Source organism: Pteronotus mesoamericanus, unplaced genomic scaffold (genome assembly GCF_021234165.1).
Source record: "Pteronotus mesoamericanus isolate MK-2021 breed Mesoamerican mustached bat unplaced genomic scaffold, CSHL_Meso_final contig_221, whole genome shotgun sequence".
NCBI lineage: Eukaryota > Metazoa > Chordata > Mammalia > Chiroptera > Mormoopidae > Pteronotus > Pteronotus mesoamericanus.
The window spans coordinates 9,267,241-9,293,453 of NW_026555092.1; the positions used below are offsets into that span (position 1 = coordinate 9,267,241).

Here is a 26,213-nt window from a genome sequence, read left to right on the forward strand (position 1 = left end):
ACATTCTGCATGCAGTTCTTAAGAATAAACCAGTTTCTTGCCCCAGTCAGGTATCTCAGTTGGTTATAGCGTTGTCTGGATCCCTGGTCAGGGCACACAGAAGGCGCAAACAATGAATGCATAAATAAGTGGAACAACAAATCTATTTCTATCTCTTTCTCTAATCAATTTTTTTTTAAATGAATTGGTTTCTCACACACTCCTGTTCACCCACTCCAAGCCTAGGTGTGAAAGTTGAGGCTCCTGTATGGGAGACATCCTGGACTCCTCACTCAGCACCCTGTTCTTTCTGGGGCCTGGGCTGGTCTGGCACAAAGGACCATATGTGAATGGCCAACAAATGACAGAGAAAAGTGTCCTTCCCTCCAGGCCTCCACAGGCAGATGTGTCCACACTTGGCTGTGAGTCTCCACAGAACCTCTGCCTCTTCTAGTCAGGATCCTGAACAATTGGTATTTTTCTGTGCTGGCCACATTGTTTCCAAAGAGCCATTGGAGGAGGTCAGAGGAGGCCTCCACAAGGCTTGGAGCTCCAAGCAAAGAAGCTCTGAGACTATCTTTAACCTCAGAGGTGCTCCTGGATCCTCTACCACTTTCCTAGAGGAGCCCTGGTGCCACTAGTAGCTCTGGTAGGGGGAGGAGAGGGACTTGAGCTGTCTGTCCTTTCTGCCTACGCAGACCCCTCCCTCAGGTCCCTGCTTATTGAAAAAGTCCTTAGTTAACGTCCCTCCTTCCGGAACAGTTAGGGCGCTGAAATCACCAGGAAAAGAGTCCTGCTTGCCTGGAGCCGGCAGAAGCAGTGTCTATCCCTCCCTAACTCAGCGCCAGGCCCAGGCCCAGGGAAGCACCCCCGCCCAACGGGAGGGGCAGCTGTGCGCTTTGCCCTGAGGCAGTTATTTGAGACAGCAGGGCAGCCTGGCTGAGAAAATGCCTGTCTCCTGTTGCAGCAGATGCTTCCCTGAGGACCTGAGCTGGAAGCCTAGGCCAGGTCTTTAAATAGCTGCCCCATTGATCTGCCCCCCTCCTCCCACCTAGGGCTGCACCAGCAGCACAGGGTCAGCCTTCGTCGCCTGCTCAGGTTTCCCCAGGGGGGGACTGGGGGGGGGGGTGCGGGTTGCAGTCAAGCACCTGGTAATCACACAGGTTTCCACTCACCTGAGGCTCCCCACATGGGTGTCCTAGGCCTGGGGGTGGGCAGGGGGCCAGGTCTGGTCCCTTCACTTCATCAGTGACCGAGTTCAGCCCCCAACACTTACCAGCGAGAAGTTGCCTTGGGTGTTGTGGAAGGAGTTGTACTGCCCTAAAAGACTATTGTTGACTTTCGGTAAAACGAGGCGATGACAGTATCTTCTGTCAGGGTTGTTATGAGAGTTAAATGACCATAAAGTGCTTAACAGGAGACCTGGACTCACTTGATAGATGATTGTCTTGAAGTTTCTTCCTGCTGCTGCCGCTGCTAATTCTGTACTTACGTGCTTTTAATCTTTTTCTCTCTCTGCTCCTTCTTTCCATTCTTCTTTCTGACAAAGCCACCACCATTTTGTGAGACTGTAGTTTTTCTCCAAAACTGATGGGAAAAGTGAAAGGGTTTTGAGATTGCCATCACACAGCCATCGAAGTCACCTCGTTCAAGTAGGGAGGTGAAGTCATGAAAGGGACAGCATAATAAATGTGGGGATGCTCTCCCATCTCACTCCATCCCCAGCGCTAAAGGTCACTTTCTCTTTAAATGCAAATTACCTCCTGCCAGCTAGGCTTCCACCCCTTCTGTTCCCCAGTAGGAGAGTGCTAAGGGCGGAGGAACCCGCACCGAAGCCTCACTCCAGACCCCAAACCTCCAGGTCAGTTGCCCCGGGGTGGGGAGGGTGGAACAGGAGGGGAGAGGGGCGGAATGACTCGGGTCTGACTCTCCGTTTAGGATCCTGTCTCCCGAGCTGAACGATCCCTTTAGCACACAGCTTTGGGAGTAGAGTGTGAGAAATAGATCCCAGGTTGCCCCCAGCGGTTCCTGGGGAGCAAAGGCTCCCGCTCCAATTCTGCTATCGAGTCCCTAATTGGGCCAAGCTGCCGCAGGTCTCCCCTCCACCACACCCCTCAGTGCCAGCCACCCTTGTGCCAATTTAAATGCTTATGTCCCCAGCACTACCACCGGCCTAGAGTGCAGAACCAGGCTTGGTGGAGACAGCTTGGAAGGAGCAGCTCCGGAAAACCCCCAGAAAGGGCCCCCAGACTTCCCTCGAGAAGGCCTCAGCAGACCTGGGCTTGCAGGCAGGGTCGGACTGGAGGCTGGGCAGTGCCAGTCACAGGCCAGCCATTGTCCAGGCCAAGGCAGCCAGCTTCTGCCCGCCACCCACCCCAGCTGAAGCCAAGCAGGGACTTTCTGATTGGGGAGGGTGAAGCAGCTGGAAGTGTGTCCCAGGGAACTTCTGGGAGTCGCCTGGTGTTTGCGGTTGGGGATGGACGGAGGCATAGGAGTGTCAGCGTCCAAATGGGGGAAAACCCACTCTGAGCCCCACCCTACACGCTATGGCTTCTCCCGCTGTTACCCATCCACTGGTGGTTGGCGCTTGGTGTACCCACACCTTAGTCACCTCCCATGTAGATGCCCCAGGTTTTTTAGCAGTTGATAAATAGAACAGTGCCTGGCTAAGACACCCCTAATCCTTTTGAGCTCCTGCCAGCTCACATCCACCCACTCTCCCTCCCTCCACAGTTCCTCAACCAGCTCCGCCCCCTCAACTACAGGGGCAGTAAACTCCAGCAGCCTCAGGAGAATCATACCCGGTGCAGTCCTCTCGGGCAGCGCTGGAAGATGGAGCGGGGGCAGGGCGGGGTGGGGGGAGAACCTGAGTGGGCCTCGGAAGGTCCTTCAAATGCAGATCCAAGTCCCCAGCAGTAGGCACTGGCATCGGGCCCCGCCCATGCTAGACAGCTGAGGGGACAGAGATCCTGACAGGTGTTGAGGGGTACTTGGAAAGTCCCAGGGCCCTTCCTTTGCAGCTCTCAGGCGTTGGCGGGCAAAGAGATGACTTTGCCCCTCACGTCTCAAAGGGGCTGCCTCCCACTCAGGGCCTGAGTCCCAGCCAGAATCAATGGAGGACAAGAAAAAGAAAAGGAGTCCCAAGCCCTGCCTGACCCAGCCGGCTGCAGCCCCAGGAACACTCCGCAGGGTCCCTGTGCCCACCAGTCACAGTGGCTCCTTGGCCTTGGGCCTCCCGCATCTGCCATCCCCCAAACAGAGGGCCAAATTCAAGAGGTGGGTACAGAAGGAAAGCAGGACAGGGAAGGAGGGACCCTAACTCTGGGCTGAGCCCTAAGGCCGGGAGGTACTAAGCAGTAATGGATGCTTTCCTTGGAGTTGCCCCTGAGCACACAAATGCTCAGACCCTCTGCCTACCCTTCAGTGTGTGGGGGAAAGGCCAGTGTGATTACACACCTCACAGCAGGGAGCGAGCAGCTGCCTGCCAGGAAGTCACAGCCAGAGAAGGCTAGTGGGCACCCTGGACAGGGAGAATGTTCTAAGGGGCTTGCCTGGCATAAGCATGGAAGAAAAATACTGCCTGGAAGGTTCAGGGAACCACAGGTGGCTTGGTGGCCCTGGAGTGTCATGGGGCAGGAAGTGGTGAGGCGATACTCAGGTGCACAACTCAAATTCTTTGCTTAATTTTTTAAATTAAATTTATTGGGGTGACATTGGTTAATAAGATCATATAGGTTTTGAGTATACACTCCTATGACCCGTGATCTGTATGTTGCATTGTGTGCCCACCACCCAAAGTCAAGTCATCTTCCATCGACATATATTTGGGCCCCATTACCTGTTACCACCCCCGCTTCCCTCTGGTCGCCACCATGCTGTTATGTCTATGAGTTTTATATCCCACATATGAATGAAATCATACAGTTCTCGGCTTTTTTAAAAAACACTTTAAAAAAGATTTTATGTATTCGTTTTTAGAGAGCGGGGAAAGGAGGAAGAGAGGGAAACATCACTGTGTGGTTGCCTCTCCCGCGCCCCCTATCGGGGACCCGGCCTACAACCCAGGCATGTGCCCTCATGGGAATCCAACCAGCAACCCTTTGATTCGCAGGCCAGTGCTCAATCCACTGAGCTACACCAGCCAGGGCTCGGCTTTTTTTGACTGACTTATTTCACTTAGTATAATATTCTCAACATCGATCCATGGCTTAATTTTTTTAATGATTGGGAATCTACATCCTACCCTATTACGTGCCCATATCCATTTGTGTTCTTTCTCCAACTGCTGTTTCTCTATGGCTTTGACACCCCCTGCCTCACGCGCATATTTGGGGACAGCCACAGTGGGTATAGCTGAAGCTCAGGGCTGGGGAAGAAATGCAATAGGAGAATGGGGTGGAGGGTGGGGGCCAGGCTGGGGAGGTCCTTAAGTGTTATCCTGAGGGCAATGGAAAATTCAATACAGTTTTTAAATAGAAGAGGGGCAGAAAGATATTTTGGGGAGAGATAAGATGGCTGTACAGCACTAAGGGAGTAACTGTCCCCAAATTCACTGTGGACCAGTGAAAACAAGTGATCGTCACAGGAGGAATAAGCAGGTCCCTTCCAGGCGTAGCTCTGGCTGTGTCATCGGCATAAAAAGACATTTTGACTTCTTACCCTCACCCCTTCCTCACCTGCTACGTTGCCCTTACCAGTTCTGGCGCCCAGGGTGGGGCCACAAGAACAAACATCCATGTATGTTGATGAGTGCATAGGAAGATGAATTAGTACACAGATGGCACAAAAGACCTGGGGGTACCTGGCTGCCCCCACCCTGTGACCTTGGTCATGTCCACCCTCCCCAGGGTAGGCAAGGAGAAGTGCCGCCCAGTGCTGGCTGGAGGTGGGGGTGGCTCTGCTGGCACCCCCCTGCAGCACTCGTTCCTGACTGAGGTGACCGATGTTTATGAGATGGAGGGGGGACTGCTGAATCTGCTCAATGATTTCCACTCAGGCAGGCTGCAGGCCTTTGGTGAGTCCTGGGAGCTGGGCTTAGAGGGTGTATGGGCGGGGCTGGAGGACCTGGTCTCTGGGGCGTGGCTGGGACCAAGGTCCCAAAGTCACTCCCAGGGCTCAGTCAAGTGCCATCCAGGGAAGGAATGCTCCTTCGAGCAGTTGGAGCACGTGCGGGAGATGCAGGAGAAGCTGGCCCGGCTGCACTTCAGCCTAGATGTGTGTGGGGAGGAGGAGGAAGAAGAGGAGGAAGAGGATGGGGTCACTGAGGGACTGCCTGAGGAGCAGAAGAAGACCATGGCTGACCGAAACCTGGACCAGCTGCTTAGCAATGTGGGTCAAGGATGGGCGCTTCAGTTCCTCGGGGGCATGAAGGGGTGGGGGAGGTACATGCTCCTAAGGCCATTCCTGGCGCCTGGGTGAAAAGCTGGGGGTGCATGAGGTTAAAAGCCCTGGGCACCTCAACCCCCACTAGAAGATAGCACCCAGAGCATCTGGGGTTCAGCTTGGTGCCTCTCCTGACAGGAACTCCTCTTTCTCTCTCTCCGCAGCTGGAAGATCTTAGTAATTCTATGTATCCTTTCCAGGGGACCTGATAGTGTGTGTGCGTGTATGTGCCTCCCAGGGACACCAGTTTCCTCTTCCCCACCACCAGCGGGGAGTATTTACATACCACCAACATCTCCACACCCATCTGTCCTACTGAGTCAGAATTAACCACCAACTGCCCCCACCCAAGAAAAGGAGTGCAGGAAGAATTTCCCAAATATTAGGAGAAAGGTGGTTGCAGGGAATATGTTTTACCTACTTATCAAAGTCTTTGGAGGTACTTAAGCTGACACTAATCCATAGCAAAGTTTGTCTAATGTCTTCCTATTCTTTCAGCACTCAACAATTATTTTCACCGATTTAGATTACTAGTCCTAGTCAGAAGCAGTGCTGGTGCAAACACCTGTGTGGTTTAGACCGAAAGAGAAGCCAACTAGCAAGAATGGCACGTGAGAACTGTAACCTCAGACCACGGACCACCCCAGAGTCCCTTGCGCAGCCCCTTTTCGCAGTCTGGGAAACAGCCTGTGCAGGATGGGAAGATAGGGCTGGAAAGGCAGGTCCAATGTATCCTATCCTTGACTGCCACAGACAGAAGCTGCACCTGGCCGAGAATGCGGAGCCTGAGGAACAGGCAGCTGTGTAGGTGTTGGACCCAAGCCCAGGCTGCCCCTTCTCATTTCCTTCAAACTGTGACTGTTTACGAACTCGACTGCATATTCCACAGCCCCCCAGGTGCTATGGGGAGGGGGGCATTAGATGGAATTAAACCAGAAAGAAAGAATGCGGCTTCGTGTCCTCTCTCTCCTGCGTCTTTACTCGCCTGGGGCGCCCCGACCCCGGCGAATATACCCCTGCGCAACAGACTTTCGGTTTGGGAGGTCAGGCTCGGGGAGTCTGGAACGTCGCTTGCAGCTCCGGGGGTGGGGGCAGGCGCCGGGACGCCTCCAGCCTAGGCGATCTGAGATGATTGCCGTGGAAACGGCGGGGCGGGGCCCGCCCTCGCCCGCGCGCGGCTCGGACTAATGACGCACTGTGTAGGCGCCGACTGCCTGGCCGAGCAGTTGGGGCCCGATGGAGCGGGAGCAGTTGGTGCGGAAGGTGGTCGTACTGCAGGTGCGGGGTGGGCGGAGTGTGCCCATGCTTACCCCCATGGGACCTCGGACTGGGACCTTCGAACGAGATGAGGCTACCACGTTTAGTTACCTATCCGCGTGCCCACCTCTGGAGATACCGACCCACCCCCCACCAAGCTGAACAATGTTGGGACTCAAGGGCCCTGAACGCCCCCACCACCCACCGCTCCCACCACACGCTCAAGCAGCAGCATGGAAATGGTAGGAAGGGCTTTAAATCGAAGAGAGGGATCCAGTCCAACATGCTCCCTTGAAGCCCGGAGCACCAGCGCAGAGCATCACCTATCCTTTTCCCGGGGCTGGTTCCCCTCTTGCAACCACTGGGATGACCTCCCCAGGAGAATCCCTAAAGACGCCTCCACCTTCGCAATCATGAGTGTTTTCTTTCCCCTCCTTTTCCACACCAGGCCTGCGTCCGGGGTTTCCTGGTCCGACGTCAGTTCCAGCGTCTACGCGCTGAGTATGAAGCTATTGTACAAGAGCTCGAGGATGATCTGGGCACGCTACAGTGGACTGAGGGCTGGATTCCCAGACCTCAATTTCTCCCGCAGGTAGTACACATCCTAGGGGGAGAAGGGACCTGGGTAGGGGACTCCAGGGAATGATAGAATCCATCCTTCCTGCTGACAAGCTTTTCTCAATGGAAGAGGCAGCAGACTTACCTCCTCATGCCTCAAGCCTGAATCCCCACAAACTTGTAAGCTAAATCATGGCACTCAGACACTTAGAGGATTTAGCGCTGGGGTTCTCATACCTCTCTGACTGATTTTTCAGAAGGCCAAATCCCATCGGACCTGGAAAGCCGGAGGGAGGGTACAAAAGCCAGAACAGGAACTATGGAGCTGCTTCTCACATAAGAGTCCTGAGAGAGAGGTCATCCAGGAGGAGAGGATGCTGAAGAAGTCAGGAGAGAGCTCAGCAAACTCAGATAGTCTTCCCTGCATAGATGACAGCCCCTGGCTTCAGGACGAGCAAAGCAGGAAAACCAGGAAATCCAGCCAAGAGGAGACCAGAGATAAGTCAAGGATGGAGAACCCAGGTTCATCTCTGCTAGATCAGGGCAAGCCCCTGAATCTCTTGGGGCTTCAGCTTTCCCACCTGAAAAGTGAAAGGCTTTTTCTGGATAAGCTGCATCCCTTTCCTCCTTCCTTCTGTCTGGTAGAGGGCAGCTCATGAGTGGTCAGGGTGAGGGTCCCAGGGTTCACTGCTAAGCCAGTGCCCAGTGTCTGCCCCTCATGGCTTTCTCTTTCTTTCCTCCCTCCTTCACAGAAGCTGCAGGCCCAGGACTGCCCCGCAGCCCAACTGAGCTCCAAGAGCTCCAGTACCGCCGCAGCCACTTGGCCATGGAACTGCTCTGGCTACAGCAGGCCATCAATAGCCGTAAGGAGGTGAGCACTGACTTGGAGTCCTTTGTGCACATATAGGGTCAAGGGGGGCAGTTAGAGAAACGCCTCCCGCCATGCCCACACAGGCCTGCCTGGTACAGTGTCTTTTCTCTTCCCCAACAGTACCTACTTCTCAGACAAACACTGGGATCCCCAGAGGCAAGCCCAGACCACAGTGGACAGGCCTGTGAGGGAGCTGGGTCACAACCAGGCCCACCAGTGGAAGACCAGTGCTACAGAGACAGGACCACTAGAGAACCAGGTCCTGCAGACGACTCTTGCTGGAGGCTCCAATCACAACCCCACAAGTCCCCAGAGAGACTGGCAACTACAGATGAGACTACTGTTGGGAAGAAGTACAGGAACCCATGCCACAGGAGGGCTCGACCACAGCTGCCCATACCATCAGATAACTGGGCCATAGAGAAGAGGCTCACCAAAGAGCCACACCATGGGGACCACACCTTTGCAGGGACGTGCCTGCAGCTGACGAAACTCCTGGAGGACGAGACCCCTAAATGCCTCAATCCTAAGGGCCACTGTTCTGGAAAGGCCAGAACACAGCTGCCTACACTCTGTGTGGACCCAAACATTGGAGATAGGTCTCCCCGAGGGCCAGACCACAAAAAGCCTGAGTGCCAGAGAGTGAGGCCACAAGAGCCGGACCACTGCTCAGAAGACCGTGTCATCCAGGATGGAACTCTGACAGAACACGGTAGCCTGGATCTCTGGAAGACTAAACCACCCAAGGGCCAGACCCCCAGTAGTAAGAGCTCCAGAGACAGAGCTTCCAAGGAGCCTGGCTCTGAAGGATGGAAAAGCCAGAGGACTGGATCATGGAGATCAAGGCCACCTGAAAAACCGTCTTCCACACGGTCAGACAGCATGGGAGAGGACCACTGGAGGGGCAGGCTGTGGAAAACAGGACCACCAGGCTAGTCCTTGGGGAGGCTCAGGTTCCAAAGGGGGATGCTATGAAAGGGCAAGGAGACAGACAGGTCCTCCTCCTCGATCTCTGGTACCACCTCTACCTCTTGCCCTGCCCTGCCCCCCCTTGGTGGCCAGTGGAGCCAGGAGAAGCTGGAGCAAAAAGCTGGCACCAGTACAGGGAGAGGGGGGAGAAGGACATGCTTTCATCCTCTGCCTGTGGCTTAATCCAAATTTCAGGACAGGGGAGTTAGCTGGTTAAGTGGGAGACCTAATGGAGAATAAAGGTTTTTCTTGGATTCTGAGCCTAGTTGCATTCGTCTTGTGCCTATGGTAAGGACAGACGCGGGGCCTCCCTGTCACTTCTTTTTTGTTTTGTTTTTTGGGACCACACACAAAAAAATCTGTGGGGGGAGGGAGTATAAAAGAAAGCAGCCCCTACACTGGGCCCTACTCTGGAAGCTTCTTCCATAGGGTTGAGGACTTTGAGGAAATAAAAGTTGTTTGGGAAGATCCAGGTGTAGTTGCTTACATTTGATGAGTAGAAGGGATGCAGTGAAGTGTGAAGGCCCCTCACACCTGCATCTTGCCTCAGACTATTTCCTGGAGCCCTGGGGCGAAGAAAGCGCCACTTTCATTCCTGCTTCTTGGCCATGGCCACAAAGTGATAGAGAACGACAAGCAGGAAGAGCAACATGCCCAGCATGTTGGCGAAAATGGTGAGCTGCACGACTATAATCCTGACCAGCTGGGCTCGGCTCTTTCCTGTCACTTCTTAGTGGCCTGGGGTATCTGCCCCAGAGCTGGCTGGGAGCAGACTAAGCATTCTTGGGGCAACAGCCTTCAAAGCTGATCCTCCATTGAGCTCAGCCTCTGGGCTATATGGTGGCAGGGAGGTTCTAAGAAGCCTCCCTCTGTCCAGTATTGGACCATCTGTATTTCAGTGTGATCTCTGCCAGTGCCTCTCTCACTGAGCCCCCGCATCTTCCTTTGTATATAGTGATCACACCCTCTATACTCCTGTGGGGCCCACGAAGGGCAGGTTGAATGAGACCCTGACTGTAGATGGGTGTTCCTGCTGAGGCTCTCCCTGCATTCCTGAGAGGGCAGGCCTCCACCTTTGATTGGCACTGCTCCCAGGCCTGCCTTAGTTGCCTGGCAACAGCTCTGCGTCTCTAGCTGAGAACACACTATGGCAGCCAAGAGGGTAGTGGTATACCGGAATGGGGACCCTTTCTGCCCAGGTCGCCAAATGGTGGTCTCTCAGCGCCGCTTCCCCACCATGGAGATCTTCCTCAGTGAGGTAACGTCAGTTGTGCAGGCCTCATTGGCTGTGCGTGCCCTCTACACGCCTTCTCATGGCCACCCTGTCACTGACATGGCCAACCTGCAGAACGGAGGACAGTATGTGGCTGCTGGCTTCGAAAGATTCTGCAAGCTCCAGTGAGTGGGATGAGGTTGGTCAAAGAGCCTAGGGAGGGAGGTAACAGCAACAGCAAATGTTCAGTACTTATTGTGTGCAGGGACTTTATACTTTATCTTGGAAGGCAGCATCCTTGTGAAGGGGCTGGTCTTGTCCCCATCCTTTAGAAGGCGAAATCAGTAAAATTAAGGAACAAATAGTGGAGCCAGAGTTCAAGTTGAAGTCTGACACTGGCGTTTATACTCAGCCCAGCAAGGACCTGCCCGTGGGAAGGAAAACATTCTGCAGGCTGAGCCCCTTTTAACTGAAGGCTCTTCCTAACTGGATCTTCTAACACCACCAAACACTAAACTCATCCATCACTCTACTCTGCCCTGTCTAGAGAGGAAAGAGAAAGTGTGATTTCCCCTTTCTAGGATGGAGCTGTGCCTTCCAAGATGGGAGAAGAATTTGGGTATCATTTGGGTATCTGAGCTCCCAACTCAGATCTGGCTTCCAGGTCCTACTCAGCTCTCCGCTGAGGTTACTTGCTGTGATATAAGGAGCAAGGGGTTGGGTGCTAGACAGACTTAGAATCTGGGTTTTGTCATTTCTTTAGGTGATTCACTTTGAATTTCATACATGAGATAAAACCACCTACCTCATGAATGAGAAAATTTCTGTGATCAGTAGGATGCTTAATGAACTAGTTTCTCTCGACCTTTAATCTTATGGTTTGTGTCAGCCTAACTCAGGACACTAAGGCAGGTTCAAGCGCCAGCATCTGTTTCTGGACTGAGATGACTGGAACTGTTCCAATGGGGAGGGATGGCTGGTGAGCTGGATCCAGCCCCAAACTCTGGCAGCTACGAGGCTCCCCAAGATGACCTGTGACTACCTGTCCTTTCAGCTATTTACCCCCTGGAGGGAAGGCTCGAGGTCGGAAAAGCAGCAGACTACCAGTAAGTCTTCCCACCCTTCCTGGGATTGCCCCCAATTTGGTCTGGGCAGCCAGCGGCCCTAGAAAGGGCAGAACCTGCCAGTCCCATGGGTGGGGCGCAGTCTCCACAGCTACTCTGAAATAGCTGCTATGCTTCCTGGGTGTAAGATTTCAAGGCACTACCCGCTTGCTCTTTTCCCAGCCTTTCACTTTATCTCCAGGCTGTAGTCCCCAAAGAAAGAGGAAGCTGTGAAACACATGGGGCAAGGGGTGGTAGAATGTGACTTAGGGAGTTCGAAGCACCATTTGGTGAAGGTATGGTAGGCTTATTCCTCCTTGCCTCCTCTCCTGCTGCAATCTGGTTCTTTCCCGGTATCTACCCGCCTTGGACTGCCCCACCCTAACCAAAGGCCTCAACTCTCACCTGACTTGGGTTTCAGGGCCGACCTGTCACTCAGCACCCAGGCGATGGGGGCCTTGGACGGAGGCTACCTGCAGGGTCCCCCTGCTATATCCAGTAAGTGCTGGTGCTGGGAGCAGGAACATAGATTTTCATTTCAGTGAGACCAAGAAAATGTGAGTGGTTTGTTCCAGGAACCCCTGGTCCCTGGATATAAAAAGTCCAACATGCCTGATGGGTGAAAATGGGCCAATGCACTGGTTCTTGAACCATCTTCTGGCCCCTGTGCCATCCTTCTTTCTTTCACACGTAGAAGTTCTGGGGACCCTTTCCTTTACCAGGCTGCTCTTTGTCCCAGTGTGTTCAGGAATGGGGACCTATTAAGTCCCCCATTTGACCTGAAGCTGACCCAGGCTGCCAGCGAGGACTGGGAAACAGTGTTGAAGCTCCTGACCGAGAAGGCCAAATTGCAGAGTGGGGCTGTGTGCAAGTGAGTACAGGGACTGAGGAGCCCCAAAAGTCTCCAAAGGGAGACTCCTTACTGGTTTTGGCCATCTTTACGGATGAAAAGGCAAAAAGAAAGCACATTTCCCCAAACGGGATCTCCTTCCGTGCCATGGGGAGAGGCTCCTCCAGCCCGGTTCTGGGGGCCAGGGCAGAACCTAGGTGACTGGCCCCGGTGCCCAGAGGGCCAGTGGCCAAAGGGCGCCTTGGAATAGCTGGGTCCACCCCTCGCAGTCTGCCGAACACGAAGAGCATCTTGTCCACCAGTCCTTTTCCACTTGCCTCTCTCCCAGGCTCTGCACCCCGGAGGGGCTCCCAGTGTCAGCAAGGGAGGCTCTGGTGAGCGGCCAGTACTATGTGGCTGTTGGGGCAGAGGAGTTCAAGGCCCTCCCCTATCTGGAGCTGCTGGCGCCTAGTCCCTCACTGCCCAGGGGCTGCTGGTATGTATGTGTAGGTGCAAAGGGTAGCTGGGTAGAGCAGAGGAAGCCACCCTGGCTCTGTGTGCTCCTTCTGCCCACGACAAGCCTTTCCTTTTTCATTGCAGGCACGCCCGAGACCCAAAGCCTAGGCACCACAGGCAGGAGGTAGGTGATGTGAGAGGCCAAAGAGGGTGGGGGAAAGGAGGACAGTGACTGGCCGACTCCTCCTCCAGCTCAGGCTCTGTCCTTATCTGACTGCATCCTCTCAATAATCTCATGAAAGAGAGTTTTTTTAGATTATAAGAGAAAGTTTATTTAGAAAGTTACAAAGGTAATAGAAGGGCCCTTCCTGGAGCTTAGGAGAAAGGCAGAGGTAATACGCCTTGGGGGAAGACGAGGTGGAAGGGAAGGGCACAGGTGTGCTCCCGAGAGGGAGAGGGCACGGAAAGAGAGATTATTATTCCCGTTTTCCAGACCAGAGACTGAAGTTCAAGGGAGTGAAGTAATTTGCTCAGGGTGGCACAGATATTGAGTGAGTGGTAGGGGCCAGACCAGAATCTGGTCGGAAAGTCAGCTCATCCAGGCTCTGCGAGGACCTTCAGGGCTGACTTCCTGAACCCAATGCCTTCTTGCCAGGTTTGAGACTGGCAGAGACAAGTGGCCTATCTGGTATAGCAGGGTCCCAAGGAGCTTATCTGCACCCGCATCTTATCGCAGGCCTGAGCTCTCCCATGAGATGAGCCAGTGAGCATCGGACGGAGGGCAGGGCGACATGGCGTGATTACCCTGGACTTCTTGAGTGCCACACACCAGCTGCTCTGTCCTGGACAAGGCAGCCTGATGGGGGGAGGGAGCAGGGAGGGAGGAGGCAGCCTGGGAAGATGGACCGCTTCTCCTCCCACAGGCACCAGGGGCATGCAAACCTGGACTGGGAGTAGAGAAAGTAAGAAGAGCCAGTGTCCATGGCCCAAGCTCAGTGTCCCGTCCACAGGCCCATGGCTCTAGGGCACAGGCAACCCAGCCCTCTCCAAAGGAACTAAGCCAAATTGAGCCATCTGCTTTCTATGCCAAACCCCAGCAGGCTACTCAGCTAAGAAGCGTGGTCCCCTCTTTCTCATTTCCATCAGGTGAGGGGACCTCGGGACCCTGGCTCTTTTCAGCTACCTTCTCACTGGGACTCAGGATGGTCCCTGCTGTTGCGGGGATGGTCCATGGGGGCAGAAGTCCCAGGTACAGAGCTAGCCCTGACCTCAGCTGTCTCCCATGTGCGAAGTCCAGTTCCTTGCCTTTTTACAGGGATGTGGCATATGAAAACAAGCACATGGAAACTCAAAGAAATGAGACTGCAGGGGTAGGATTTGGAAGGGACGGGGATGGGGGCCAAAGGCCTGTTTTTGAACTACCCTGCCATGCTCCAAGGTAACGAGGAATGTGGAGCAAAACTCAGGGGAAGAGGCTGACAGAGGGGGCCAAGGGAAAGAGTGCAGAGGGCTGCTCAGCCTGGGCCTTGGCTAATGCTGCCCCCTCCCTCAGGAGTCAAGGGAGTGTACGGGGCTCCCCGCCCAAGAAAGGAGACAGAGGGGGCCCAGGAAGTAGCAGATGATGAAGACACCCAGACAGAGGAACCCTTGGATCAGGTGGGCTGGGGCTGGACACATTATGTTGGGGCAGGAAGTATTCTGAGCTGGAGAGAAGCTGTCAGCCCTGGGTCCCAGGAACAGTTCCACCCCCCAGTTCTTCCCCTGTGACTGTGAGCAGATCTCCTAACATCTCAAAGCCGCACTTCTTACCTTGTTCAATAGAGAGCAGATTCTAATTTCTTTTTCTAAAAATAATTTCATTTATTTATTTTTAGAGAGGGGAAGGGACGGGGAGAGAGAGGGTGAAAAACATCACTCTATGGTTGCCTCTCCCATACCCCGCACTGGGGACCTGGCCCGCAACCCAGGCATGTGCCCTGACTGGGGATTGAACCAGCGACCCTTTGGTTCACAGGACTGCACTCAATCTGCTGAGCCACACCAGCTTGGGCAGATCCTAATTCTAAAGTCTCTTCCTTTCCTGGGGTTGGAAAGCTTGGCTGAGGGCTGGCAGAGGGACATGGGATGCTAATGGCCCCACTCTGTACGGCCTTCCTCCTCCTCTAGAGGGCAGCACAGATAGTGGAAGAGGCCCTGGAAAACCAGCCTGGGGCTGGGGCAGCTCTCTCAACCTCCACACCTGCTCTGCCATCTTGAGGGCCAGCAGTCCCAGCCAGAAACCGGGGACTGCCACTCTGCAGCCACATTTTATCCTCAGCCCCCAGCAGCCTGTATAGGAACCAGTGTCTCCCCTGGGCTTGCAGGGTAGGCTTCAGCCCCCTCAGACCCTCCCCAGTCTTCTGCTCCTAAACCCACAGCCCAGTCTTCCTTCCCTCTGAGCAGAGCAGCCCAACTGACGGAGGTCATTTCCTTATGGGATTCTCTGGCCAGAGAAAGAAGTAGCCACCTGAGCTTGGGGGAGAGACCACAAACTAGGGAGCATGTCTGTCACAATAAAAGAATACTTACTAACCTCCGTCTGTTTACTACAGATTTATTACAGCTACTACTCACCAAGCATTATGCAAAATGCTGGAGTTAGGCAGTGCCAGGGCTCACAGGTGTCTATCTGTTTGAGAGGGGCAGACCATGGAGGATTTCTACCCACCTCATGGGTGGGCAATGCAAGGCTAACAGACAGCTCATCTTCCCTGCATCTGCTATTCTGATGCACCTTCCTCCCCTCGGTTTCCCCACAGCCAGCGAAGGCTTTCTGACTGAGTCCTGGAGGCCTGCTATTTCCATTTCTGGCCCAAAGACTGGAGCTGACCCTGTCCATTCAGCTGGGGTTCTGTAGTCCATCGACCCTGCTGCTGGGATAGTCAAGATCAGGTCACAGTAACAGTGGCTGGGCTGGGGGCCTGATGTGACAGCAGGAAGAGAGCCGCTGTGGCAGAAAGGTTGCTAAGAGTGAGTGTGAAGTCTGCTGTGCTAAATCCTAGCCATTGAGCAGCTCTTGAAAGTTACAAAACCCTTTCACTCTTGTCCTCTTATTGTGATCCACGAGGTAGCTATTATCCCCATAAGAGATGAGGAAGCTGAGGCTCAGAGTGGGGAAGTGCTACGTCCAGCTGCTCACTGGCTGCACCTCATGGCCCAACGGACTTCCTGGAGACAGCAGAGCTGGAGGGTGGTGTTGGCCCACTTAAAGGGTAGACGGTTGTCCCTGGGTCTTGTTCATTGAGCTTGTGATGCAGAGTGTAATTCCGGCTGTGGTGAGCACCATGCCTGCGAATGTTCCTGCGGTAATGGGTAGAATTCGAGTGGCTCTGAGCCCAGCCATGCCAGCAGAGCTGGTGCAGGGCTGGGGGAAGGTCCTCTCCTCACCCGCCCATGGGAGATGGCTCCAGGAAGGAACTCCCCCAGTAGCTGCTTTCCCACATCTATGGCGGCCTGACTTACGTTTTCCACCAATGTCTTCTCCAAGGACCTTCCCGACAATCAGTGTGAAGACGATGGACAGAGAATTACTGATGGGCACAGCTAGGGTCAGATCTGAGTGATCAGATTGAAAAGAATTACTTAGGTGCAAAAAATGCCTGTCTAAGCACAAAACACTTTCATTTCATCATCAAGAGGGCCTTTTAAAAAAGGTGTCCAATGACCTCATTTCCCAGGTGGAGGCAGGTCTCCTGACTCCCAAGTTCAGTGCTCCTGCAGGATTCCGGCATGAAGATCTGAACTACAGGCTTCAGACCACCCTGGTTTGCTGATATAAGGATGAGATATTTGGACTCAAAGAGAGCTCCCAGATCACAAGGACATCTTGGACAGACAGGCACCCAAAGCCCAAAGGATGAAGCAGAATGACTGCAATAATGCCAACCACAGCCACCATTTATTATGCTAGGTGCTTTGTGTACATGTTGCATTTAATCCTTATAACAACACAGCAAGAAAAGCATTATCACTGTTTTGCATAGATAAGGAAACAAAGGCCTAAATAAGTCACATAAATTGAGGCAAACTGAAGACTTAAACCAAGCTAAACACTAAACCAATGTCTGCCTGACTCCAAAGCTGTGCTCTTACTGAACTAATGGGTATGAACAACTCAAAAGAACATTTTGAAGCACATTTTGTCTGTTTCAGCTCAGGCTTGGGCATTACGGAGTTAAAAAAGAGAAAAAGGTATCAGAGATAGGAGGCCAGGTATCTGTACAAAACAGGCCTCACAGGGCTGGACCTTAGGTAGAGGTGACCAAAGCCCAGGATCTGCTCCTTAGTTTTGAAACTCCAAGGAACCGACCCCAACAAACAAACTTGAAGACTAATGGAGTTAACAACACGGTTAACTTAAAACGTATTACATTTAAATTTTGCACTCTTAAAACTTTCTAAGAGGGTAGATTTCATGTTAAGTGTTCTTACTACACACATACCAAAACAAAACAAACAAAACACTAATGGACAGATCAGAAGCTACTTATTTACATCAAGACTCACAATTGCCAGGAAGACTGGGATGCTCATGTAGGCTCCTCAGCACATGCTTTCCCAGCACAGCCAGGTCTCACCTGCTTCAGGTAGAGGAGGAAAGAACTGTCTAGCTGCTCATGCCCTCCAAGGCCCCACCATAGCTGGCCTTACCCATCCAATAAAGTGACACATCTCCTATTTACTCAGAAATGCTTCCTTAAGCTTACACACCTTCCACTGAATGCTGTGGCTGCTAAAGACTGGTCTGCAAAAGTAGATGGGGGAGGGAAGCAATATGGTCAATGGAAGAGCAAGGGCACCAGAGTGAGGCAGACATCGGTTTCCTTATGTAATCTTGGTTAAGTCACTCACAATCTGAGCTTGTTCCCTACATGTAAAACAGTGATAGCAAGATAATATCTCCTTACAATAAGGTTGTTGTAAGATGAAATACGATAACGCATATACAGTCCCTGGTTGAAGCTGAAGTAAATGCTTAATAGTAACCACTGTTCTGATTATTAGAATGGGTGGATGTTAAAGGACAGAGGCAGAGTAGGCGATGAGAACCGGATCCTAAAGATACAATTTGCTCGAAACCTGGTAAACAGCTTAGTGCAGTCAGCTGGCCAGAGGGTTTGGTATTGCTGGGCAGCAGCGAGTGCCAGAGGCTTTCAAACTTTCCTTTAAATGAAGCATTATGAGGAGCCCAAAATATAAAACAGATGAAAGTAGAGTGGCTCTAGCTGAAGCCAAGGCGGCAGGTCTGAAGTTTAGCCTGTCCCCTCATCCTTCTTCCCATGGATTCTGAGGGGTTCCCCGAACTCCCTTCAAGTCCCTGGGGGACCTGGGTGGGACTCCAGGGGAGGTGAAACTACAACAAGGGGACTTCTCATGGCAATTTCAAAAGCATAAACTTTAGATAATATATGGCTTCAAAAACTTCTACACGGACATACTAGGTAGGAGTTAAGATAGATGAACCTTTCTTTTTCCTCTGCTGCAGCACAAGACTGCCAGACTTCAAACCAACTCTAGTGTCTGGCAGTGGACTCATTAACCAGCCCGCTGTGCACCACAGCTCGGAGAACAGCATGCAAAGGGAGAACCAGAGACAGTGGGCTCTCCTTCACTCGTGGAAACAAGATGTTACGAGCACCCTCCCCAAAGCGACTCATGAGTGGCCTCCACCACCAAGCACAACAGTTCTAAGCCAGAGACCCACCTGTGGATGCCAAGATGAGGTAGTAGAGAAGGGAGCCACACTGGTTGAGGAAAAAAGGCATCAGGTACTGGAAACAGAAGAAATCTGAAGTCAGTGTGACTGCTTGACTGAGTAGCGCTGCCATTTTTGAGCTTCTAGAAACGTCTTTCCTTGGACAGAGGAATAGCTATAAGGGCCCAGAGAACATGAAGCCCTTTGAAAAGGGCCCTTCCAGGGCAGAGGGAAAGTTCCTGACTGAACTCTGTCTTCGCCCTGAAAGCCCTCTCCCTCAGCGCTGCTAGTTCCCATCCTCCCCATCCTGCAAGTCCCTGGTCTGTCAATCACCCTCCAAGAGGCCCTCGGCGGCCCCAGCTCCAGCCTTCCTCCTCTGAACTCGAGCAGGACCTTATCCGTACCTCCCTGAGCCCTTAGCCCTGAGAGGTGGCCTTGTCTCTCTTGTCTTTCCCACAAACCTAGTCTGGCAGCCTTGGGATCGGAGGTAATTCTCCATATCCTTCCTTATGCTCCCTCCCCAGGGAAATTTGAGCCCCAAGCCCTCCCTCCACAAAGGTCTGTTGAATCACCATGATAAAATATTAAATAGCAACCATAGATTGAGCACTAATTGTGTAGTAGGCCCAAATGCTGTTATTTATGGGCTTCACCTCCATCTTCACAACTGCCCTTTGAGATGTTCACCACTATTATTCCCATCTTACAAATGATGAAACTGAGGCTCAAGGAAGACAAGTGACTTCTCCAAGAGCTTTCAGGGAGTCAGTGGTTGGGCGCAGATTCTGACCCAGACCTGCTTGACTCCAGAGACCAAACTCTTAGCGGCTACCCCTGAGAGGTCATTCGCAGACGCACCTCAACATTCAGGAAGAGGGTCTTCATCTCCTGCAGCAACTGCCTGACCCAGGTCCGCTCGTGAACCGGCTGCAGGCGGGAGGAGGCCCGCTTGAGCAGCGGCTGGGTGCCGCCCCACAGAGCGGCCACGAGCACCAGCGCCAGCACCTGCCCTGGATGAAGATGTGAATGACCCTCTCCCCGCCACCAAACGGCCGTTTGCCAGGCCCCGCCAGCCTCCAGCTTCCCATCCCCAGCAAGTCGCCCCCGCGGCCCTCCTTCGCTCTCGGATGAAACTGGCCGGTTGAACAGACCCCGGAAGGCCTGGGGGATGGATCCAAGAGCCCGGAGTTTGGGGTTGTAATAGAGGTCTGAGTTAGGTGATGGAAACGGAGTAGGAAATGTACTCTGGGATAAGGGGATTTAGGGGAGTGAGAAGCGCACGGAGGGGGTGGGTCGCCTACACACCAAGAGACGCCGCCATGGCAACGCCGCTCCCTTCCACTTCCGGGAACGAAAGGGCGGAGACCAGCAATCCGGAAGTGGCCCTAAGCCCCTTCCGGTCCTACTCACGTTGCTTCTTTCCTGGCGTCACCGCAGGGATGGTGAGTTTCACCGAGTTGGAGGTGTTATCGTGAGGGTTCGGGTCTGGGGCAAGGGCTGATTCTGGGCGCTGACACTCCCGTCCTGTTCCCCTAGAAGCCGATCCTGCTGCAGGGCCATGAGCGGTCCATCACGCAGATCAAATACAACCGCGAGGGAGACCTCCTCTTCACGGTGGCCAAGGACCCTGTGAGCGTCGCCCGGAGGGCGGGGCGGCGGGACTCTGTTGAGGGCACCCGGGAGGGAGCGAGTTCCTTCTGCCAGGTTGATGGGGGGACAAGCTAGTTTTGCCGCGAGCGGAAAACCAAGGAACGCCCCATTCTAAGAAGAAGGGAATGACCATCCCGGGGGTAGATGGGCGACAGCATTCTACCGGGAATGGTGGCAAAGAACTCAGTTGTTCGTAGAAAGAAGTAGCTGGGAAGAAGAAAAGCAAGAGACCATTGTGGAATTGGGGCGGGACGAGGGTCAGTCCGTTTAGGGGGCCTCAGGGGGCCAGAAGGAGACTATGCTGGGGAATATCAGAACTATTCTACCAAGATTTATTTCATTTGACTATTTCTAGAGGGGAAAGCTGATCTTTGGGCAGCGAGGGACACAGAGGACTTAACGAAGGTGCCCCTGGACTTGTTTCAGTCGGCCCTTCTGGGCTCCAGCCTGCCACTCACTGAATGCAAACAGTCCCTCACGCTACTGCCTTTTGAAGTACTTCCATATGGAGAAAGTGAACTCTAGTGGCTTACAACGGAGGCTCTGAAGCCAGACCTAATTTGAATCCTTACTCCTGTATCCACCAGCAATGTGACTTTGAGCATGTCATTTAACCTTTCTAAACTTCAAGTTTCCTGTTTTATAAAATATAGGTACTAATAGTACCTCCCTCATAGGGTTGTCTTTAGGATTAAATGAGATCATTCAAGTAAAGAGCGTAACACAGAACCTGCATCTGAGCACCTAATTAATGTTAGTCACTTATATTTTAAATTCCTTAGACATAATTTTATTGGAACAGCCTCACAACTATCCTTTGAAGAAGGCATTATTGTCACAGCCTTTTTACAGAGAGGAAAACTGAAGTTTAGAGGGGAGAAGCACTGTATTTGAGCTAATACAGTGCGATAGTGGCAGAACAGTGGCTGAAACCCAGGCTTCCCTACTACCAACAGGTCCCACTTGAACAGAACACCAAAGTTTTTCTGGACTTATACTCAACTTGACCTTTTCTTCTTCTGTGGGTTTAGGAGTCTGGGGAAGGACTGGGACAGTGGCAAATGGAGACATTTTTTTAGGCTGTCTTACTCCCCTGCCTTACTCCCCTTACGTGCAGGAAGGGGGAGAATTCAGGAGTTAATCTTTTTACCAGCAATCTGCTGTTTCCCAAGAGATGAGCAGGACAAGGCAGAATCTGACCTGGCTAGAGGCTGCTGAGGGTTTCTAAGGCAAAATATGAAGCCATTTCTCTGCCTGGGTGTGTACCATCCTGTCACATTGTCTTTGACTCTTCCAGATTGTCAATGTTTGGTACTCTGTGAATGGTGAGAGGCTGGGAACCTACATGGGCCATACTGGAGCTGTGTGGTGTGTAGACGCTGACTGTATCCTTGTCTTTGCTCTGAGTTTATGTTCCCAGGGTCTGCCAGCAACGGAGAGGCTATTTTTGACTTGGAGCTGGGAATTTGGGGTGCTACTCTGGGGCTAGATACCTATCTCCTACTCCTCGATCTGTTGACCGGTTGGGAAAACATTTAGGACAAGTTTGTTTTTGGTTGATGAGATTAGAGTGCTCTGAGATACAAGAGTCTTTGAAGAGGTGATTCAGTTGGGCTCAGGTGAACTTGGTCATGTTTCTTAACACCCTCTGCAGGGGACACCAAACATGTCCTCACCGGCTCAGCTGACAACAGCTGTCGTCTCTGGGACTGTGAAACAGGTAAGCCTGGATCATGCTTTTTCAGCAAACAGTGAGGGCCTTCAGTGTACTGCTTAAGCAACTAGGTTCTGAGGAAATAGAGATAAATCCTGGGATGGTTCCTAGTCTAGGGAAAAAGAGACAGAAAAGAATAATAAGGAACACAGATTAGAAAGGAGGCAAGCCATGTCAAAGGAAGTATAGAGCACTGTGGAAGGCCAGAGACTTCCACATAAATTGATTGCCTGGAATGGGATGGGAGCAGACCAGAAAGATTTCCCAAGGTAAATGTCACAGAGCAGAGGCTTAAAGAATAAGAAAGAGATTATCACTTAGGCACATGCAGGAATGAAAGCATGGCAAGTGTCATGGTTAAGTCATCTGATCTGGCGGGAGCTCCTGCTTCTAAGGGAGTGAAATAGATAGTGAAGCAGATGAGGCAGGCTAGAAACAGAACACGCCTTGAATGCCAAACTCAGGAGCTTGGCTTTGTTCTATAATACTTCGCATGCTGTGGGGGTCCGTGAGCAGGGGAGAGTGGTGGTCTGTGTTAAGTTTTCTGAAGATCAGGTAGGAGGAGGGAGCATTAGAAGAACTGAGACTGAAGATGGGATCCTATTTAGCTGCTCAGTTTAGTAAATATTTACTGGGCACCGGATTCTGTGCCAGGTCTATGCTGGGCACTGGGGACATGCAGAGAAATTAGAACAGTCTTTGCTGTAGCAGAGCACATTCTGAGAAGGAGACAGTTGTCTTGCACTCCACTATGAGCAGTGCCACATTAGCAGGATGTCTGAGGAGAGACAGTGGGGAAGAAGTTCAGAGACTTGAGCCAAAGCACAGCAGGAAGGACGAGGAGGTTGGTGGGTTGGAGTCCTAGAGCAGGAGAAACAGCAAGACGTGATGATAGGCAGGTGTAGTCTCCTCCCTGTTATGGCAGTGGGCAAGGAATAGCCCAGACTCTCTCTGTCCCCAGGGAAGCAGCTGGCCCTACTCAAGACTAATTCAGCTGTCCGTACCTGTGGTTTTGACTTTGGGGGCAATATCATCATGTTCTCCACGGACAAGCAGATGGGCTACCAGTGTTTTGTGAGCTTCTTTGACCTGCGGGATCCGAGCCAGATCGGTAAAGGCTGGGTCTGGGACTGGGATTGAGGTAAAGGTTGCGTCTCCAAAGCCCCAGGCCTCATATCTGCTGCCCCACAGACAACAACGAGCCCTACATGAAGATCCCTTGCAATGACTCCAAGATCACCAGTGCCGTTTGGGGGCCGCTAGGGGAGTGCATCATCGCCGGCCATGAGAGTGGAGAGCTCAATCAGTATAGCGCCAAGGTAAGGGGCCGGGCAGGGCTGAGCTCCCCAGAATGATGCCCCCTACAAGAGGCAGGATTGCGCAGCGGTTAAGAGCGAGGGCTGGACTTAAACATAGATTTTACCGCGTGGGAGCTGTGTGATCTTGGGCAAGTTACTTATCTTCCCTGAGCCTGTTTATCTGTAAAATGTTACAAGGATCTAATAATTAGGTGTTTGAAAAACTTGTCACGGAGTTCTCAGGATCTGTTAATAATGATCACAATTAAGTATTTTCCTGCTGTCACTGAGTTCCAGGTCCCTGCCCCAGGAGAAGACAGTCTGGCAAACAGCTAGCACACGAGTCAGATTGTAAGTTGTGCCACCGTAGGGGTCTCGGTCAAGTGCAGAAAGTGTTCTCTGTCACAGAGGAGGTGGCACATACATTAAGCCATGGAGAATAAGTGGCGCTTCAAACAGGAAGATTCCATAGGCACAGTTAAGGGAGGGTGTGGGTTCTTCAGGAAATCTGGTATCACTGGTATATAGTATTGGGAAAGGTGGACAGGGCCTGGGTTTTTTTTTGAGCATCAGGAGTTTAGGAGTGATTTTCCTTTAGGCGGTAATGAATCTTTAAATGGTTATTGATGATCAGATTTCCTCCTTAGAAAGCTTTTGCAGGCTACAGTTTGGAGAATGGACATAAACTAGGCAATAGCTATGGGGCTAGGGACTGCCTAACAGTCAAGAGGTATTTAAGGGTGACCGATGAGGATGAGATGGATGCGGGGAAGAAAGGATGAGAAGTCCAGGCTGTCTGAGATTTCTGACTGGGGTACTTGCATTCCTCGGGAATGCTGGAATGTAATACCATGAAGGTTAGTCGATCACTCAGCAAGCACTGACTGGTCCACTAGGCACCAGGCCTGCCTGCAGGAAGGGAACAGGAACCAAGGTCAAAGGCATAAATGATGTTTGATGTTCACAAATAGTGGGACTGATCTGTTCCCCCAAGTAGGCCAGACTGCAAAGCTGGTGCATGTTCCCCAAAATGTAGGAGCCAGATATACCCCTACCATGTGTCCAAATTGATGGAGACAAAAATACATTCTTCCCTCAGAATGGTAGGAATAAATGAAATAAATGTTATTTAGGAGGCTGGTTAGAGTCTCACCCTTCTTCTTTCCCAAGTCTGGAGAGGTGTTGGTGAATGTTAAGGAGCACTCCCGGCAGATCAATGACATCCAGTTATCCAGGGATATGACCATGTTTGTCACAGCATCCAAGGACAACACAGCCAAGGTGAGCTTGGGCACAGGGTCTGGCAGGGCTGTTTCCACACTCCGGCACAACTCTCAATTCGTCTGACTTCCCCCAAGGAGGTTCCTTTTACAGATTTCCCCTCTGTGCTCTCTCTCCAGCTTTTTGACTCCACAACCCTTGAACATCAGAAAACTTTCCGCACCGAACGTCCTGTCAACTCAGCTGCCCTCTCTCCCAACTATGACCATGTAAGCGAATCCCACCCAGGCTGCCTGCTCAAGCATCACAGTTCTTCCAGGATCTACATGTTTGCCTACCAGTTAAGATAGAACTCGGGGGGGAAATGTGTCTAGCAGAGATTCCTAGAGTGTCAACAAGGCTGAAAAATTGAGAAGCCCCAGGGGATAGGGTAGGGGTTGGCTAAAGTACCTCTTTGTCCCCTGCCCTTAATATCCTCCCAGTCTGATGTGGGAGATACTAAAAGTTTATGGGGTGAGGGGAAAACCAGAAAATGGGCTTGCTTGTTCTTTCGGCCTGTCTAGAGTTTCTTCTTCCCTTCAGGTGGTGCTGGGCGGTGGTCAGGAAGCCATGGATGTAACCACCACCTCCACCAGGATTGGCAAGTTCGAGGCCAGGTAAAGGGGAAGGAAGCTCTTCTGCACTAAAACCTCATGGAGTATCTTTCATAATAGACACAAACCATGTAACTAAGGAGCCAGATTTGTGGCCCTCCTGTGACAAGTGTGTAATATAGCAAACGGTTAAGAGCTTGAACTCTCGGGCTCACTCACATCGTTATATTTCTCTGTGCCTAGTTATCCTTGGTTATATAGTAGGGGTAGTGATAATATACTTATCTCATATAAATTGGGCATATTTGCCCTGGCTGGTGTGGCTCAGTGGATTAAGCGCCTGCCTGCAAACCAAAGGGTCGCTGGTTCGATTCCCACTCAGGGCACATGCCTGGTTTGCGGGCCAGGTCCCTAGTTGGGGGCATGTGAGAGGCAACCACACATTGATGTTTCTCTCCCTCTCTTTCTCCCTTCCATCCTCTCTGTCTGAAAATAAATAAAGTCTTTTTAAAAAATTGTGCAGATTAAATAAACCAGTCAATACTTATTAAACTCTTAGAGCACTGCCCAGTACATCATAAGGAAGTGTTATCTCTGTATGCAGGCAGACGTTTCGGCCTAATCTTCCCCTAACAATGTTCACATTCATTTCCCCATATCCCAGTTTCCCCATTTCATAGTTTGTATTGGGAAGTGCTACCTCCAAGTATTTTGGAAGGAGATGGAAGGTGAGTTAACTGCCCCTCTCACCACCCTTTTTTCTCCAGGTTCTTCCATTTGGCCTTTGAAGAAGAGTTTGGAAGAGTCAAGGGTCACTTTGGACCCATCAACAGTGTTGCCTTCCATCCTGATGGCAAGAGGTCGGGCTGGGTGACGGGAGCTGAGTTCAGCCTGGGTCTGGTCCCTGCCCCACAGGCACACCCCTACCCCTTTCCCAGGCCCTGCCCCACAGGCCCGCCTCCCCCAGAGCAGACATCTGACTGGTCCCTGGCCATCTCTTTGCAGCTACAGCAGTGGTGGAGAAGATGGTTACGTCCGCATCCACTACTTCGACCCACAGTACTTTGAATTCGAGTTCGAGGCTTAAGAAGCTGGATCTCCATCCTGGCCGGGATAACAGGGCTCATAGAAATTTTTGGACTCTGAAAAATAATAAACTAGTTTGGAAATACATGATTTCTGGTCAGCTATGTGGTGAGGTCTGTTTAACCATTTTCCCTGCTCGGTGTGACACCCCATTGAGCTGATACCTTTATTATTTGGACCTCCCTACAGTTCGGACCCTTCAAACCTGGAACTTCAGTATTGTGGACTAGGGCTGGTTGCAGGCACCTCATCCAAGGTCCAAAGGTGCTGGGGGGCCTGGAGAGGTCTCAGGAACACCTC

At 52.1% G+C, this 26,213-nt stretch overlaps 5 protein-coding genes across 6 annotated transcripts; 4 read left to right on the forward strand and 1 right to left on the reverse strand.

The window, feature by feature from the left end:
* Window positions 1–3,054: 3,054 nt before the first annotated feature.
* Window positions 3,055–6,380, forward strand: CCDC28B (coiled-coil domain containing 28B). 2 transcript variants are annotated; one of them, XM_054571898.1, is made up of 5 exons: window positions 3,055–3,255; window positions 4,827–4,993; window positions 5,114–5,307; window positions 5,526–5,548; window positions 6,115–6,380. In XM_054571898.1, exons 1-5 carry the CDS (start codon window positions 3,092–3,094, stop codon window positions 6,167–6,169), a joined length of 603 nt encoding a protein of 200 aa, XP_054427873.1. In that variant the 5' UTR covers window positions 3,055–3,091; the 3' UTR covers window positions 6,170–6,380. The 2 variants fall into 2 exon arrangements, with proteins under 2 accessions (XP_054427873.1, XP_054427874.1); XM_054571899.1 differs by lacking the exon at window positions 5,526–5,548 and having other exon boundaries at window positions 5,860–6,380.
* Window positions 6,381–6,548: 168 nt separating this feature from the next.
* On the forward strand, window positions 6,549–9,103 carry IQCC (IQ motif containing C). Its single transcript, XM_054571897.1, is given in 6 exon segments — window positions 6,549–6,569; window positions 6,571–6,639; window positions 7,067–7,210; window positions 7,434–7,698; window positions 7,929–8,047; window positions 8,168–9,103. Coding segments are annotated over 6 exon segments (1,434 nt in total). The 3' UTR covers window positions 8,984–9,103.
* Window positions 9,104–10,163: 1,060 nt separating this feature from the next.
* DCDC2B (doublecortin domain containing 2B) lies at window positions 10,164–14,873 on the forward strand. The gene is made up of 9 exons (XM_054571901.1): window positions 10,164–10,414; window positions 11,284–11,335; window positions 11,754–11,830; window positions 12,072–12,203; window positions 12,511–12,657; window positions 12,762–12,801; window positions 13,628–13,763; window positions 14,170–14,273; window positions 14,784–14,873. Exons 1-9 carry the CDS (start codon window positions 10,164–10,166, stop codon window positions 14,871–14,873), a joined length of 1,029 nt encoding a protein of 342 aa, XP_054427876.1.
* TMEM234 (transmembrane protein 234) lies at window positions 14,238–19,692 on the reverse strand. Its single transcript, XM_054571902.1, has 5 exons — window positions 19,657–19,692; window positions 19,210–19,361; window positions 18,361–18,427; window positions 16,119–16,211; window positions 14,238–15,956 (listed from the first exon to the last, which is right to left on the reverse strand). The coding sequence occupies exons 1-5, from the start codon at window positions 19,670–19,672 to the stop codon at window positions 15,862–15,864; spliced, it is 423 nt and encodes a 140-aa protein (XP_054427877.1). The 5' UTR covers window positions 19,673–19,692; the 3' UTR covers window positions 14,238–15,861.
* A 45-nt stretch (window positions 19,693–19,737) lies between these two features.
* EIF3I (eukaryotic translation initiation factor 3 subunit I) lies at window positions 19,738–26,014 on the forward strand. The gene is made up of 11 exons (XM_054571900.1): window positions 19,738–19,793; window positions 19,888–19,980; window positions 21,299–21,386; window positions 21,656–21,721; window positions 22,677–22,826; window positions 22,907–23,034; window positions 24,184–24,294; window positions 24,414–24,503; window positions 24,817–24,890; window positions 25,595–25,687; window positions 25,833–26,014. The coding sequence occupies exons 1-11, from the start codon at window positions 19,791–19,793 to the stop codon at window positions 25,912–25,914; spliced, it is 978 nt and encodes a 325-aa protein (XP_054427875.1). The 5' UTR covers window positions 19,738–19,790; the 3' UTR covers window positions 25,915–26,014.
* The last annotated feature ends 199 nt before the right edge of the window (window positions 26,015–26,213 follow it).

Bases quoted from the DNA above. Each gene is read 5' to 3' on its own strand.
- CCDC28B (XM_054571898.1), top strand. From the start codon at position 3,092: ATGGAGGACAAGAAAAAGAAAAGGAGTCCCAAGCCCTGCCTGACCCAG. The intron at 3,256-4,826 runs GTGGGTACAGAA...CACCCTCCCCAG, and splicing joins CAGAGGGCCAAATTCAAGAG to GGTAGGCAAGGAGAAGTGCC. The intron at 4,994-5,113 runs GTGAGTCCTGGG...AGTGCCATCCAG, and splicing joins AGGCAGGCTGCAGGCCTTTG to GGAAGGAATGCTCCTTCGAG.
- EIF3I (XM_054571900.1), top strand. The intron at 21,387-21,655 runs GTATCCTTGTCT...CACCCTCTGCAG, and splicing joins GTGGTGTGTAGACGCTGACT to GGGACACCAAACATGTCCTC. The intron at 25,688-25,832 runs GTCGGGCTGGGT...ATCTCTTTGCAG, and splicing joins TTCCATCCTGATGGCAAGAG to CTACAGCAGTGGTGGAGAAG.
- TMEM234 (XM_054571902.1), bottom strand. The intron at 16,212-18,360 runs GTGGGTCTCTGG...CTGATCACTCAG, and splicing joins CCTCATCTTGGCATCCACAG to ATCTGACCCTAGCTGTGCCC. The intron at 15,957-16,118 runs GTAAGTCAGGCC...CCATTACCGCAG, and splicing joins AGAAGACATTGGTGGAAAAC to GAACATTCGCAGGCATGGTG.
- DCDC2B (XM_054571901.1), top strand. From the start codon at position 10,164: ATGGCAGCCAAGAGGGTAGTGGTATACCGGAATGGGGACCCTTTCTGC. The intron at 11,336-11,753 runs GTAAGTCTTCCC...CTTGGGTTTCAG, and splicing joins GGAAAAGCAGCAGACTACCA to GGCCGACCTGTCACTCAGCA. The intron at 12,658-12,761 runs GTATGTATGTGT...TTTTCATTGCAG, and splicing joins TCACTGCCCAGGGGCTGCTG to GCACGCCCGAGACCCAAAGC.